This window comes from Sinocyclocheilus rhinocerous, unplaced genomic scaffold (assembly GCF_001515625.1).
Source record: "Sinocyclocheilus rhinocerous isolate Xijiao unplaced genomic scaffold, SAMN03320098_v1.1 scaffold2475, whole genome shotgun sequence".
Taxonomy (NCBI): Eukaryota; Metazoa; Chordata; class Actinopteri; order Cypriniformes; family Cyprinidae; genus Sinocyclocheilus; species Sinocyclocheilus rhinocerous.
This window is the reverse complement of record NW_015666614.1, coordinates 365,054-377,561: the sequence shown is the minus strand read 5'-3', so window position 1 is coordinate 377,561 and position 12,508 is coordinate 365,054. Positions and strand designations below refer to the sequence as shown.

Here is a 12,508-nt window from a genome sequence, read left to right as displayed (position 1 = left end):
CACACACACACAAACTCACACACACACACACACACACAAACACACACACACACACACACACACAAACTCACACACACACACATCACTGACCGTTAGCACGCCACAATTATAGTCACTCTACGTGGAAATGAATCACACGCTGAAACTTCAGCTACTGAATGTGTTTCGGACAGAGTAGTTCGGGAGGACTGAGGTCATTGACTGAAACTCTGATATGAATTTGAACACACATTAGACATTTCTATCATGAAATTCAATCCCTTAATGTCCCGCAATGATTGGATGTCATGTTAATGCTGGCGTCGCTCACAGTCGTTGCTGTCTTTGTTGCGGTGCAGTTTTGACTGTGCGATGCAGGCTCTGAAGAACACGGCCACAAACACTGCGGACGAGCTGGCGGAGGTGTTCACGGAGATGAGAGCGCACCTGTACCTGTACTCCGGGATGCTGCTGCTGAAGAAGGCACAGGACGGGGCGCAGCAGTGGAGGGCTATGCTGGATCTGGCCGCTCTCTGTTATCTCGTATCTTATCAGGTACACTGCTTTCTCTTCCTCACGCACTCGTGACGTCTGATCCTCCACCTTACAGTGTCTCATCCGCTTCTCCCGCAGGCTCCGAGACCCAAAGCCAGGAGCTTCAAGAGTGAGCAGGCGTCCCATGAGCCTCTGGAGCTGCTGGCCTGTGATCGTCAGAGTCAGGCGGGTCACATGCTGCTGAACCTGAGCCGGGACGTGGAGCAGCTGCTGAAGGATGTGGTGGAGGCCTTCGGGAACCGGAGCGGCACGGGCCGTCTGTTTGACCAGCTGTTCAGTGCACAGACGCAGGAGCAGCTCTCCTTCATCTGCAACGATGATATTCATGTCCTCAGCGTACATGTGCCCAAAGCCGTGGATCTGGCCAAGTGTGACAGCGGTGAGTGTCAGACAGGAGTGCCAGTGAGTGTGTGTTGGGTCTGCTGTAGATGCTGATGCAGTGTGTGTGTGCGTGTGTGTCTGTGCGTGTGTCTCACTGTGTGTGTGTGTGTGTGTGTGCGTGTGTCTCTCTGTGTGTGTGTGTGTGTGTGTCACAGGAGCGGTGCTGCTGCACGCGGGTGATCTGCAGCAGCTGGCGTGGCTCGGTCTGCAGTGGGCGCTCATGGGTCAAAGCGTGAGTCTGCAGGACTGGCTGAAGCAGCTCTTCCCTCGCCTCACGCTCGAGACCTCCAAACTGGAATATTATAGTACAGTACCAGTCAAAAGTTTGGACACTTTCCCATTCGTGTGTCCAAACAGAATATAACAGGATATATATACATAAACATTTTTTGCAATGATCACTCAGATGTGGTGATCAAACACTTAGATGCAGTGTGTGTGTGCGTGTGTGTCTGTGCGTGTGTCTCACTGTGTGTGTGTGTGTGTGTGTGTGCGTGTGTCTCTCTGTGTGTGTGTGTGTGTGTGTCACAGGAGCGGTGCTGCTGCACGCGGGTGATCTGCAGCAGCTGGCGTGGCTCGGTCTGCAGTGGGCGCTCATGGGTCAAAGCGTGAGTCTGCAGGACTGGCTCAAGCAGCTCTTCCCTCGCCTCACGCTCGAGACCTCCAAACTGGACACCAACGCGCCGGAATCCATCTGCCTGCTGGACCTGGAGGTGCGTTCACTGCCTCAGCAAATCTGAATGAGACACGTTAATCCACAGAGGAAGATGTCAGGAACAGGGTCTAAGCAGAGCTTTATTTATGACTGATGATTGTGTCAGACTGATGCTGTAGGTGACGGAGCTTTTCTGAAATACTTTCTTGTAATTAATACTAGAGCCCGACCGATATGGGTTTTTGGGGGCCGATACTGACACTAGGGAGTAAAAACACGCCGATATCGATATATCGGCCGATATTCTTTGTGTATATTATAGTACAGTACCAGTCAAAAGTTTGGACACTTTCCCATTCGTGTGTCCAAACAGAATATAACAGGATATATATACATAAACATTTTTTGCAATGATCACTCAGATGTGGTGATCGAAGTCCACTTCGCAGGGCACTTACGGTCGAATAAGACCACGCTTGAATGCTGCCTGAACAAGAGACCTCCTTATTGAAGTGAAAGTGTTGGCTGGTGTCACTATCTCATGAACGCGGCGGTGAATCTCCAACAAATTCGGGGGATCCCTTCAGCTCGAGGAGCCCTCTCGAACGCCACCCTCCGCGCATCGGTAGCCCCCCGGGATCGCCAGATCGGTCGGCGCCCAGCCGCGAATTTAACCGCCCGTAACTCCCGAACCACGGGGGCTATCGACGCGGTGGTGGTCTCAGTCGAAAGGGGGCCTCGAGACGTACACTCGATTCGGCGTTCGAGAGGGTTCCTCGAGCTGAAGGGATCCCCCGAATTTGGTGCAGATCCGCCGCGCCGTTACGGAGATATGGCCGTTCAAAGTTTCCATGGTATTCCATACACTTAAGCTTTAAAGCGTTTCATCCAGGTCGCCAGTAGCAGACAATGGAGCTCAGTCTGCTTATTCTGCCCTCGTTAAAGAGTTCCCCTTCTTAAACTAGGCAGACAGATAACTCCTTCCACAGGGACGTCGAATTGAAGCATGATTTATTATGACCACCTCTTCAAATATAAGTGGAACAGAGTAAAAAGACAAAGCTTCTTTAAATGATTGCAAAGATGATGAAAATAGCTGCTTTAACCGTGTGACTATCAGCATCAACTGAGTAAAACAAGATGGCTGCTATTAAGGTCAGAGGTTACTGTCGAATCATATAGAATAGCACCACCTAGTGGCTCAAAAATTAAACTACACTAAACTAAACTACACTGGAAACAGTACACTGCTGGACAAACTACGTAATTACACCATTTACAAGCATTTTATCTGCATTTTATGTTCTGTAAAAAAAATCGGTGGCATATCGGCGGCATATTCGCCGATACCGATATATCTGCGACAGGCTCATATCGGCCAATAAAATTTATTATGACCACCTCTTCAAATATAAGTGGAACAGAGTAAAAAGACAAAGCTTCTTTAAATGATTGCAAAGATGATGAAAATAGCTGCTTTAACCGTGTGACTATCAGCATCAACTGAGTAAAACAAGATGGCTGCTATTAAGGTCAGAGGTTACTGTCGAATCATATAGAATAGCACCACCTAGTGGCTCAAAAATTAAACTACACTAAACTAAACTACACTGGAAACAGTACACTGCTGGACAAACTACGTAATTACACCATTTACAAGCATTTTATCTGCATTTTATGTTCTGTAAAAAAAATCGGTGGCATATCGGCGGCATATTCGCCGATACCGATATATCTGCGACAGGCTCATATCGGCCAATAAAATCGGCAAAACGAAATATCGGTCGGGCTCTAATTAATACGGTAATTTAAAGGGATAGTTCAGCCAAAAGCCCTCAGGCCATCCAAGATATAGGTGACTTTTTTTCTTTTTTTCCAGCAGAACAGTAATGGAGATTTTTAGCTGAAACCGTGCTCCTTGGTGGTTCATAGAAGGCAAGTCAGTGGCTGCCCGTTTTTGAGAATAAAAAAAGCATGACAGGCGACACAAAATGAATCCCCGTGGCTCCTGATGAAATATTGAGGTCTTATGAAGCAAAACGATCGGTCTGTGCACAAACTAGTTCTTGCTGACAGTTTGATTCAGTGAACTGGTTCAAATAACCGTAGCCATGCAATGATGTCACATGTATGCAATTATATTATTAAAATGTTAAACAAATTATTTCTAAAGCATATAAAATGAATAAACTAGTCTTAATCAACTCACCTTTTTACATAGACTGCAGGGCTCGCAAAATGTCAAAATCCCTGGCAGTCCTTTGGGCAGGCTTTCTTCAGATTTTGGTAGCTCAAAATGAATGTAACTAGCCCGAATAAAAAAAGACATTGGCTGAACTTCTCTGAGGACAAATCAGCATGATCAAAAACGTCAGAGATTGTATTTTTCTTCAAATAACGAGTCGAGAGAGTAGATGTGCAACGGATCACAAACTCACGGTTCGGATCATATTAAGGATTTTAAGTCACAGATCTGATAATTTTTTATATGAGCAAAAAAATGGTTCTTTATTATTCAAAGAACACTTTCAGGGTTCGTACGGTCATGAAAAACCTGGAAAAGTCATGGAATTTTAAAACCGCAATTTCCAGGCCTGGAAAAGTTTTGGAAAAATAAATAAACCCAGGAAGTTTTGGAAAAGTCATTGAAATCTATTTCCCAAATCTCTGTATAATAGAATTATGTTGAATCAGGTCCTGAATTTCGGTGCGGGATTGCGCATAGGCTATATCGCATACCGCAGCTTTTGACTTTAAAATGATGGATAATCACACATTTATTCAGTAGCCTATATCATGTATGTTTGATGAGTAAATAAATCCACACGGACTATCAGATCAAATCAGTCTTTTAAAAATGATTCAGCTGTACCTCTCTCTTTGACTTTCTCTTAAAACGGCTTCACATCGGCACATCTTGTCTGCATTTTCGTTTCTTTATTAAGTGAATTTGGAAATATGTTTGGAACATTTTTTGTTTGTTAGATTCACGTTTTTGTTTTTAAAGTAGCCTAACGACCAAGCGGCCTGCGGCAGACAGTGAGTTAGCCCATGTTTGATCAATTTAGCCTTCTCAAATCATCACCACTTGACTAAAATTAAATCTATATATAAAATACTTAAAAAAGCACATCACAATGTTAGTTTAAACGGTTAACCTAGATAAATGTGTGCTATATTAGGCGTGAATCCAATCATTTGTGCGCTGGACAGAAACACAAATATACACTGGATAGTTTGCACTCACGGATCGGCGCCTGTGAACAAAACTAATAAAGGTAAACTTTTTTAAAGACAAGTGAACTGTCAGTAATAAAATAAGAGCAAATAAACAAATTACAAGCACAGATAAATAAAATAGAACAACGTTACAAATGAAATAAGATCTAACGTTGTTTCTTCCCTGTTTATGTTCACTTGAGGCATAACCGACTGTTTACAAGAACGCTTGCCCAGGCACTTATTTTAAGATCGTTTTGTGTGAATGTGTTCAAGCGAAAGAGGAATCAGTTCTGTGTTTGTGTGCTGTCTGAAACGCTGCTCTTGAATGAGTGCACACGAGCACCGGATTGCATTCTCTTTCACCTCTTCATGTGCTTGAGTGGATTAAAAAGTTTCAATTGGCAACACGTGTGAATGATCCGCTACGATCCGGCTCACCCCACAAGCGAATCTTATATCACTAATCTAGATAGGTTAGAAACTTTAACTTTAGTTTGGTTTTGTTAGATTTCAATATGTCGTCAAGAGTCAGGGCTATTAATTTTGCGTTGCCTATAAATGTGTTCTGACTCTCAAGTGACGGCAGCCATTGACTTGCATTTTATGAATCACCAAGGAAGCACGGTTTCATCTACAAATCTTCTGTACTGTTCCAGTGAGTGCTCCAGAGGCTGAGTACAGTAACAGCACATTTTCCTTGGTGGGTGAACTGTCCCTTTAATATCTATAACGGTGTCATTCTGTAAAGCTCTAGCTAGCATGCAGGATTGTCCTAGACACTTCAACAATCTGGCTGATCTGTTATCCAGAACTGTAGCTTCATTTGTCAAGTCACGTGTGTTTCAGTAGCACTTTACACAAAGCAGCTTCACACAGAAGCAGGAAAATAACATGATCAGTGATGCAAACGTAATCAAACAGGAAAGCAGCTCTACAGAAGACTATAGTGTCATCATTCAGCTCAGTTTAGTTTTTGTTCTCATCTGTGCGGTCAAATCAGTATATTAATGTGTCTTTTAAAGCCCAGCAGAGCAGGTGAAGGCTCTCTGACTGCACGAGGACACAGTCCCGCACACTGGTGTCCTGTGATGAGCAGCGTCTCGGTGCTGAAGGCCTCTGTGTGTGTGTTGCAGGTGTTCGTGTGCGGCGTGGTGTTCTGCAGTCAGGCGCAGCTGCAGGAGCGGGGGAAGATGGCCTGCTCTCAGCCGCACGAGCCGCGCTGTCTGCCGCTGCACATCATGAAGCTGCTGTCGTCTGACAGACAGAGAGAGTGGTGGGATGCTGTCTACAGCCTGATTCACAAGAGAGCGCAGTGAGTGACTCCTCCTGTGTGTGTGTGTGTGTGTGTGTGTGTGACGTCATGTGTTCCTGACTGCAGTGTGTGTGTGTGTGTCTCAGGCCCGGGACGTCTGCTAAACTGCGTCTGCTCGTTCAGCACGGTCTGGGCACTCTGCGCGCCGGAGAGAAACACGGCCTGCAGCCGGCGCTGCTCATGCACTGGGCTAAACATCTGACTGACGCGGTACGTCCTGACCACCTGCACCTCATACAGATCATTCCTCACACAGTGTGGGTTCGTGTGCGGCGTGGTGTTCTGCAGTCAGGCGCAGCTGCAGGAGCGGGGGAAGATGGCCTGCTCTCAGCCGCACGAGCCGCGCTGTCTGCCGCTGCACATCATGAAGCTGCTGTCGTCTGACAGACAGAGAGAGTGGTGGGATGCTGTCTACAGCCTGATTCACAAGAGAGCGCAGTGAGTGACTCCTCCTGTGTGTGTGTGTGTGTGTGTGTGTGTGACGTCATGTGTTCCTGACTGCAGTGTGTGTGTGTGTGTCTCAGGCCCGGGACGTCTGCTAAACTGCGTCTGCTCGTGCAGCACGGTCTGGGCACTCTGCGCGCCGGAGAGAAACACGGCCTGCAGCCGGCGCTGCTCATGCACTGGGCTAAACATCTGATTGACGCGGTACGTCCTGACCACCTGCACCTCATACAGATCATTCCTCACACAGTGTGGCTGTAAAAGCTCATGCAGTCTGCTGAGGGAAGGAGTTATCATTGGGTTCACATGTATTCATATACTTCAGCTCTTTTGGCCACATCTTAGAGTGCTAGTAACACTTTCTGCAACAGTTTCTCTTTCTTTAAAAAGTCTTGCCCTCCACAAATTAAGTTTGCATGCACTCCTTCATCACTGTTTTTGTCTTGCTTTCCAACACAAATATCTACACATCCTTAAATCAAGATACTTTTACTTGAGATGTAATGTACCGTATTGGCCCGAATATAAGACGACCCTGATTATAAGACGACCCCCCTTTTTCCAGATGTACCTTTTGGAAAAAGGCTTTTTAAAAACCAAATCTTGTTTTTTCTCAGTTAAACACATTTTGTCTTCAATTATTTTCATATTGCATATTTTTCCTATTTTAATTTTTGTTTTGAAAGTATGGTAAAAACTGGTAAAATGTACCAACAATCACATTTTAAAAATATACACTTTTTGATATACCATAAAAAAAAAAAAAAAACTGGTAGCCCATCTGAATTAGGACATTAGGGGCTATCCATCTAATAGTAGCCTACCAACATCTTATTAACAGTAGAAGTTAAATCTTACTGTAGTCTTCAAATCTGGGTACTGTCTTACGTTTTAAAATCACAAAGGGAGTTTGGTCCCATCAGGGTAACGTGACAGTCACGACTCGTGCAGCTGTAAGGTTTTCTTTTTCTTTTGTTTTACTCGCGATCTTTACAACACGCATTACATTACGTATTTCATGGCACACTCGTTTTATGCGTATTTGGCGCCACCTAGTGTTGTGGGTGTATTATTGACATGTCAAAGTCTAGACCCTGAATATAAGACGACCGCGTTTTTTCAGATGTATTTCCAAGAAAAAAACATTGTCTTATATTCGGGACAATACGGTAAAATGAAGTCTTGAGAAATTGAACAAAACTAAGTGAGTTTATGATAAAACAAGAACAAATATGTCAATGAAATTAAAATGTTTTCCCTTTGATTTAAGTGGGTTTCTTCTGAGCCCATAGGAGATATTTGTGCATAAACTCTCTTCATTTTGAGCTAATTTTCTAGAAAACAAGACTTCTTCCTTTATGTAACTTCCCTTCTCAAGGAAAAGTGTCTTAATTTAAGAATCTTTAGACATTTGCACTGAAAAACAAGACAAAAAAACAGAGGAAGAACTTTTTTCTCTCTCTCTGTGATCAGAAGAAAGGTAATTTCTATATTCTGGTGACTGTGAGCAGAGCTATTTAAACCTAAAGCTTTTTTTGTAAAATGGATTAAAAAGTAATGGAGATTTGTTGGAAGTATTTTCCAGTTTAAAATGTTGCTAATACCTCTCATTGTGTTTGTCCAAGGATTTACATTTAACAAACATTGACACATTGTTCCCTTCAGATTATTCCTTTCATTTCCTTTACTTGGTCTTAAGAAGAACTTGAGGTGTTAAATGTGCCTTCTGTCTGTGTGTGTGTCTGTGTGAACTGTTTGGAAACGGAGCGTAAATGTGGAAGTCCTTCAAAGATTTCTTATCCTGTTGCGCCCTCTATAGGACCAGCGACTAGTCGACGTCAAGCTTAAAGCGTCATGGCAGAGCATTGAAGTCGATTAGTCGGTGCAACCCCTAATATATACACCGGTCTGCTTGCATATGGAGGAGTGTGCGATACACCGATTGAAAGAAGGTTGTAGTCAAATGTTTTGAAAGTGTATCAAATTTTTGATCATTGCTACTTAGGAAATTGTCTTGAGGACTGTTGCTTTTTCATCAGTGTTTGTAATCACATTTCCATAATGTGTCTATATATTGTGTTTTTGTTTTGTTTGTTTTTTTGTGATCAGCCACGGTTTTAAGAATATTGTGACACAAATCTTTGCTCATGGTCACCGCTGGCATGTCTGTCTGTGTGTTTGTGAAGTTACCGGTGTCTATGGAGGAGGTGATGGATTTGTTGAATGAGGTCACCCAGCAGCTTGAAGATGTTGGTGAGATGTGTGAAGATCGGGTGGACTATCCTGTGACATCCAGCCCCGGGCAGCCCGCTGAAGGCCATGTCAGATTCTCCACTCCTTCCCCATCCAAGAGTGTGACGTCTCCGTCCAAAAGATCTGTGGTACGTCACGGCTCAGGTGTTTGTGCTCAGACTCTGTGTGCTGTTTACCGCTGCTGATTGTCTCTGTCTCCCTCCTGCAGTTCTCCCCCAAAACACCTCCTCACTGGGTGGAGGACCAGAAGTCACTGCTGCAGATGTTATGCCAGCAGGTCGAGGCCTTGAAGGTCAGTCAGACACCGACAGCTGCAGAAGAATCCATCACTTTCTTTGCTTTTGCTTCGGCACCGTGTGAATTTACCTTCTGAGCGTTATTTTGATTGTTTTATCTGTGGTTTTCTGTTCTGCATGTCAAAAGTTATTCAAAAAGGCATTGTTTAATTGTGGAGCGAAGAGCACAGAGAGATTGAACAGTTTGAGCAAGAGCGCTGTAGACTTGAGTCCACGCTCCCAGTTCAGAGCCAGACTGCAGGACGTTTGCTTGCACTAATGCACACAAGCTTAAACTGAGATTGAGTTCAGCAGCACATCTCACTACTACAGGTCAGCAGCGATATCAGTTTTACTGATCCATCGACACAAAGATGCTTTCTGAATCCAGTGCTTATCGTAAGAAAAAAACAACGCTGATCGCTAGAATGTTAGACTCGTGGTGCTGTTCATAAGACTATAAATGAAAACGCTTCATAATGACTGAAGCTCACTCACTTCATTTCAGCGTGAGTTCACTCTTGCCAGAACTCCTGTTATTATTGAAACTAATGCACTCAACCTCTTGCTCACATCATGTCTTTGTGCAGAAGCGCACTGAACACAGTTTGATGAACGGTTGATGAACTTAACTGCCTCTGATTGGCTGTTGCGTTCTTGTGCTCAACAGACATGTCTGTGATTGGCTGCAGTGCTCAATGCTGCAAAACACATTGTAAATGGAAACCATTACACTTATAAATACACGCAGGAGTGTTTGAAAGCAGCCGGCTGTCAGCGGCAGCCAAACTGAGTCTGTATATAGTCCAATAATGCAGAAACACTGGTATCAGCACATTTTAATGATTTCACAATCACCTGACAACACTAGCTAAAGCTTTAAAAAGCATAGTTACCTTTCTGACTGTTTTTTATGTCTTCTGTTGAATAATCCATGTTTTTATCACTTTAAGATGTACCAAGATGTATCGTTTAGAGAGGACTCAGTGGAATATATGCACATAAACGTGCTGGATGGTGTTTGAAGTGCTGAAGTAGATGAAATGTGAACATAAAGCCTTTAAACACACACTGCACTGATCGATCTCATGCACCAGCCAGTGCTGTGATTGGATTAGCGCTCATGAATGACTCTGTTCTGATCTTATACTACACGTCACATCAACTTATGTGTGATGTGAAACCTTTTTCAATTATCTGCAAATGAAATAGTCACACTGACCAAAGGAAAAATAAAACCTTGCTTTGTTTGGTGAACATTTTCATCAAACATTCTCTGTCAGTGTGAAAAGGGTCAGGTACCAGCTGAGAACAAGTGTTTTGGAAACTCATTTTTGATGTTTTATTTTTCGTCTCACGCAGAATGAGGTTCATGACCTGCGCCATAACTCTTCAGATGCCACGCCATCCTCGTATAGGATGCATAGAGACAATTATGCTGCAGAAGGACTTCAGGAAACATTTCCTGCGGCGCAGACACTCCACGGTGTTCCTCTCACTGGTCAGTTCAATGACTTCCCCAAATCAGCAGTCTTTGATTGAAATTGTAAGTGTATGCTAGTGGTTCTCAAAGTGTCCCCCCCAAGTCTTGTTCACTTTCAACATTCAAATATACAGACGATACGCAACAGTAGACGTGAGAAACAATGAGGCTTGTGCAGGTTCTTTCCTCTATGTATGTGCTTTGCTTATGCAAACAGACTAATGCTCTTGCATGCACACCAGATTCAAATGGGGAAGGACAAGATTTTGTGTGAGTGTGACTTTACAATCTGTTTTTCACAACTCGAATCATATGGATTTGCCCAGAGTAAAAATCTTGTAATTTTTAATCACTATCACTTTTGTTTTTTGGAGGTGGGGGATCCAGCATATAATTCACAGTATCTTCTGCACACCGCTGCGAATGTCACACCAACAAAGGTACTGGAGGGATTTTCATGTAAACACAAAATATTCTACCCTACAGTAATGAAGCCGAGAATCTATATCAAAGTATTGTTTGTTTGCCTCTGCAGGGCCCAGTATATGGGATGAATCGTCTTCCTCCACAGCAGCATATGTATGCCTACCAACAATCAACACACACCCCACCTCTCCAGTCAACACCCGCATGCATGTATCCTCAAGAGCAAGTCTTCGGTCCTCCCATCCGCTTTGAGTCACCAGCTACATCCTTACTCTCCCCATACAGTGAGGAGTATTACGGTCACAATGTTCCTCAGCCCACAGTCAATCCAACATTGCCAGAGCCTGGATATTTCACTAAGCCATGTGCCGTTACATCCACACAGCCATCCAGGAGCACTGAAAGCAAGGCTGCTGATCCCAAGATGAGTTTTGGGCCGCAGCTCACAGGTGAACCTGCTAAGTTTCCCAACTTTGGAGCAGTATCTGCCGGCCCAACAACAACAGCATCAACTGCGTTCAAGTTCAACTCCAATTTCAAATCCAATGATGGCGATTTCACCTTCTCCTCTGCTCAGGAGAAAAATAGTGAAAGCCTCTTGGGACTTCTGACGTCAGATATTCCTCCCAAAGCAGAGGTACCGTCAGAACCAAATCATCAGGCCCCAGACCAGCCGCCTAGCCAGAGCGGAGTCTTTACTTTTGGGGGTAATGCCACAGAATTGTCATTCACTGATGGTGCTCAGAACAAAGTGAGTATTTTTGGCAACGCTGACCAAAGATGTAGTTTTACAAGTGGAACCAAGCCAACATTAGGGAATTCAGAGCCTCGGGAAGAGAAAAGTGGGGCGAGTGACAATGATAGCACCCATGTGCAAGAGGACGAGGATGGGCCTCATTTTGAGCCCATTGTGCCTCTACCTGATAAGGTCGACGTGAAAACTGGTGAGGAGGAGGAAGAGGAGATGTTCTGCAAGAGAGCAAAACTCTTCCGATTTGACTCGGAGTCTAAAGAATGGAAAGAGAGGGGCGTTGGCAGTATCAAAATCCTGAAGCACAAAACCTCCGGGAAGGTTCGTCTGTTGATGAGGAGGGAGCAGGTTCTGAAAATCTGCGCCAATCACTATATCACTGCCGACATGGCCCTCAAACCAAATGCTGGATCTGACAAATCCTGGGTGTGGTACGCTATGGACTATGCAGATGAAATGCCGAGGACTGAGCAGTTGGCCATTCGTTTTAAAACGGCAGACGAGGCGGCACTGTTTAAAGTTAAATTTGAGGAGGCTCAAAAATTCCTTTCGGAATCCCCACAAAGCCAACAGGCTGAAAAGGAAAGCGAAATTCCACAGCCTCAGGTTTCATCCAAAGAAGTGGATCTCAAAACCCGGTTTTCCAAGAAGGCGGGTGAATGGGACTGTGACATGTGCTGTGTAAGAAACGCTCCCACGTCTGCGGTATGCGTGGCCTGCAGCAGTGCAGCTCCTTCTACAGCACAGGTCAAACCTGTAGAGGAACCCAAAG

General features: G+C 44.3%; 1 protein-coding gene across 1 annotated transcript in view; it reads left to right on the top strand.

The window, feature by feature from the left end:
- Nucleotides 1-12,508, top strand: part of LOC107733035 (E3 SUMO-protein ligase RanBP2-like) — a 39,268-nt gene that overhangs the window by 9,629 nt on the left and 17,131 nt on the right. Inside the window, exons 7-19 of the mRNA XM_016544543.1 lie at nucleotides 339-534; nucleotides 613-913; nucleotides 1,447-1,628; nucleotides 5,926-6,104; nucleotides 6,191-6,314; nucleotides 6,397-6,542; nucleotides 6,629-6,752; nucleotides 8,735-8,929; nucleotides 9,010-9,093; nucleotides 10,439-10,577; nucleotides 10,663-10,751; nucleotides 10,934-10,999; nucleotides 11,095-12,507. Of these exons, the coding sequence (XP_016400029.1) occupies nucleotides 339-534; nucleotides 613-913; nucleotides 1,447-1,628; nucleotides 5,926-6,104; nucleotides 6,191-6,314; nucleotides 6,397-6,542; nucleotides 6,629-6,752; nucleotides 8,735-8,929; nucleotides 9,010-9,093; nucleotides 10,439-10,577; nucleotides 10,663-10,751; nucleotides 10,934-10,999; nucleotides 11,095-12,507 (3,238 nt within the window). The remainder of the gene's footprint in view (nucleotides 1-338; nucleotides 535-612; nucleotides 914-1,446; nucleotides 1,629-5,925; nucleotides 6,105-6,190; nucleotides 6,315-6,396; nucleotides 6,543-6,628; nucleotides 6,753-8,734; nucleotides 8,930-9,009; nucleotides 9,094-10,438; nucleotides 10,578-10,662; nucleotides 10,752-10,933; nucleotides 11,000-11,094; nucleotide 12,508) is intronic.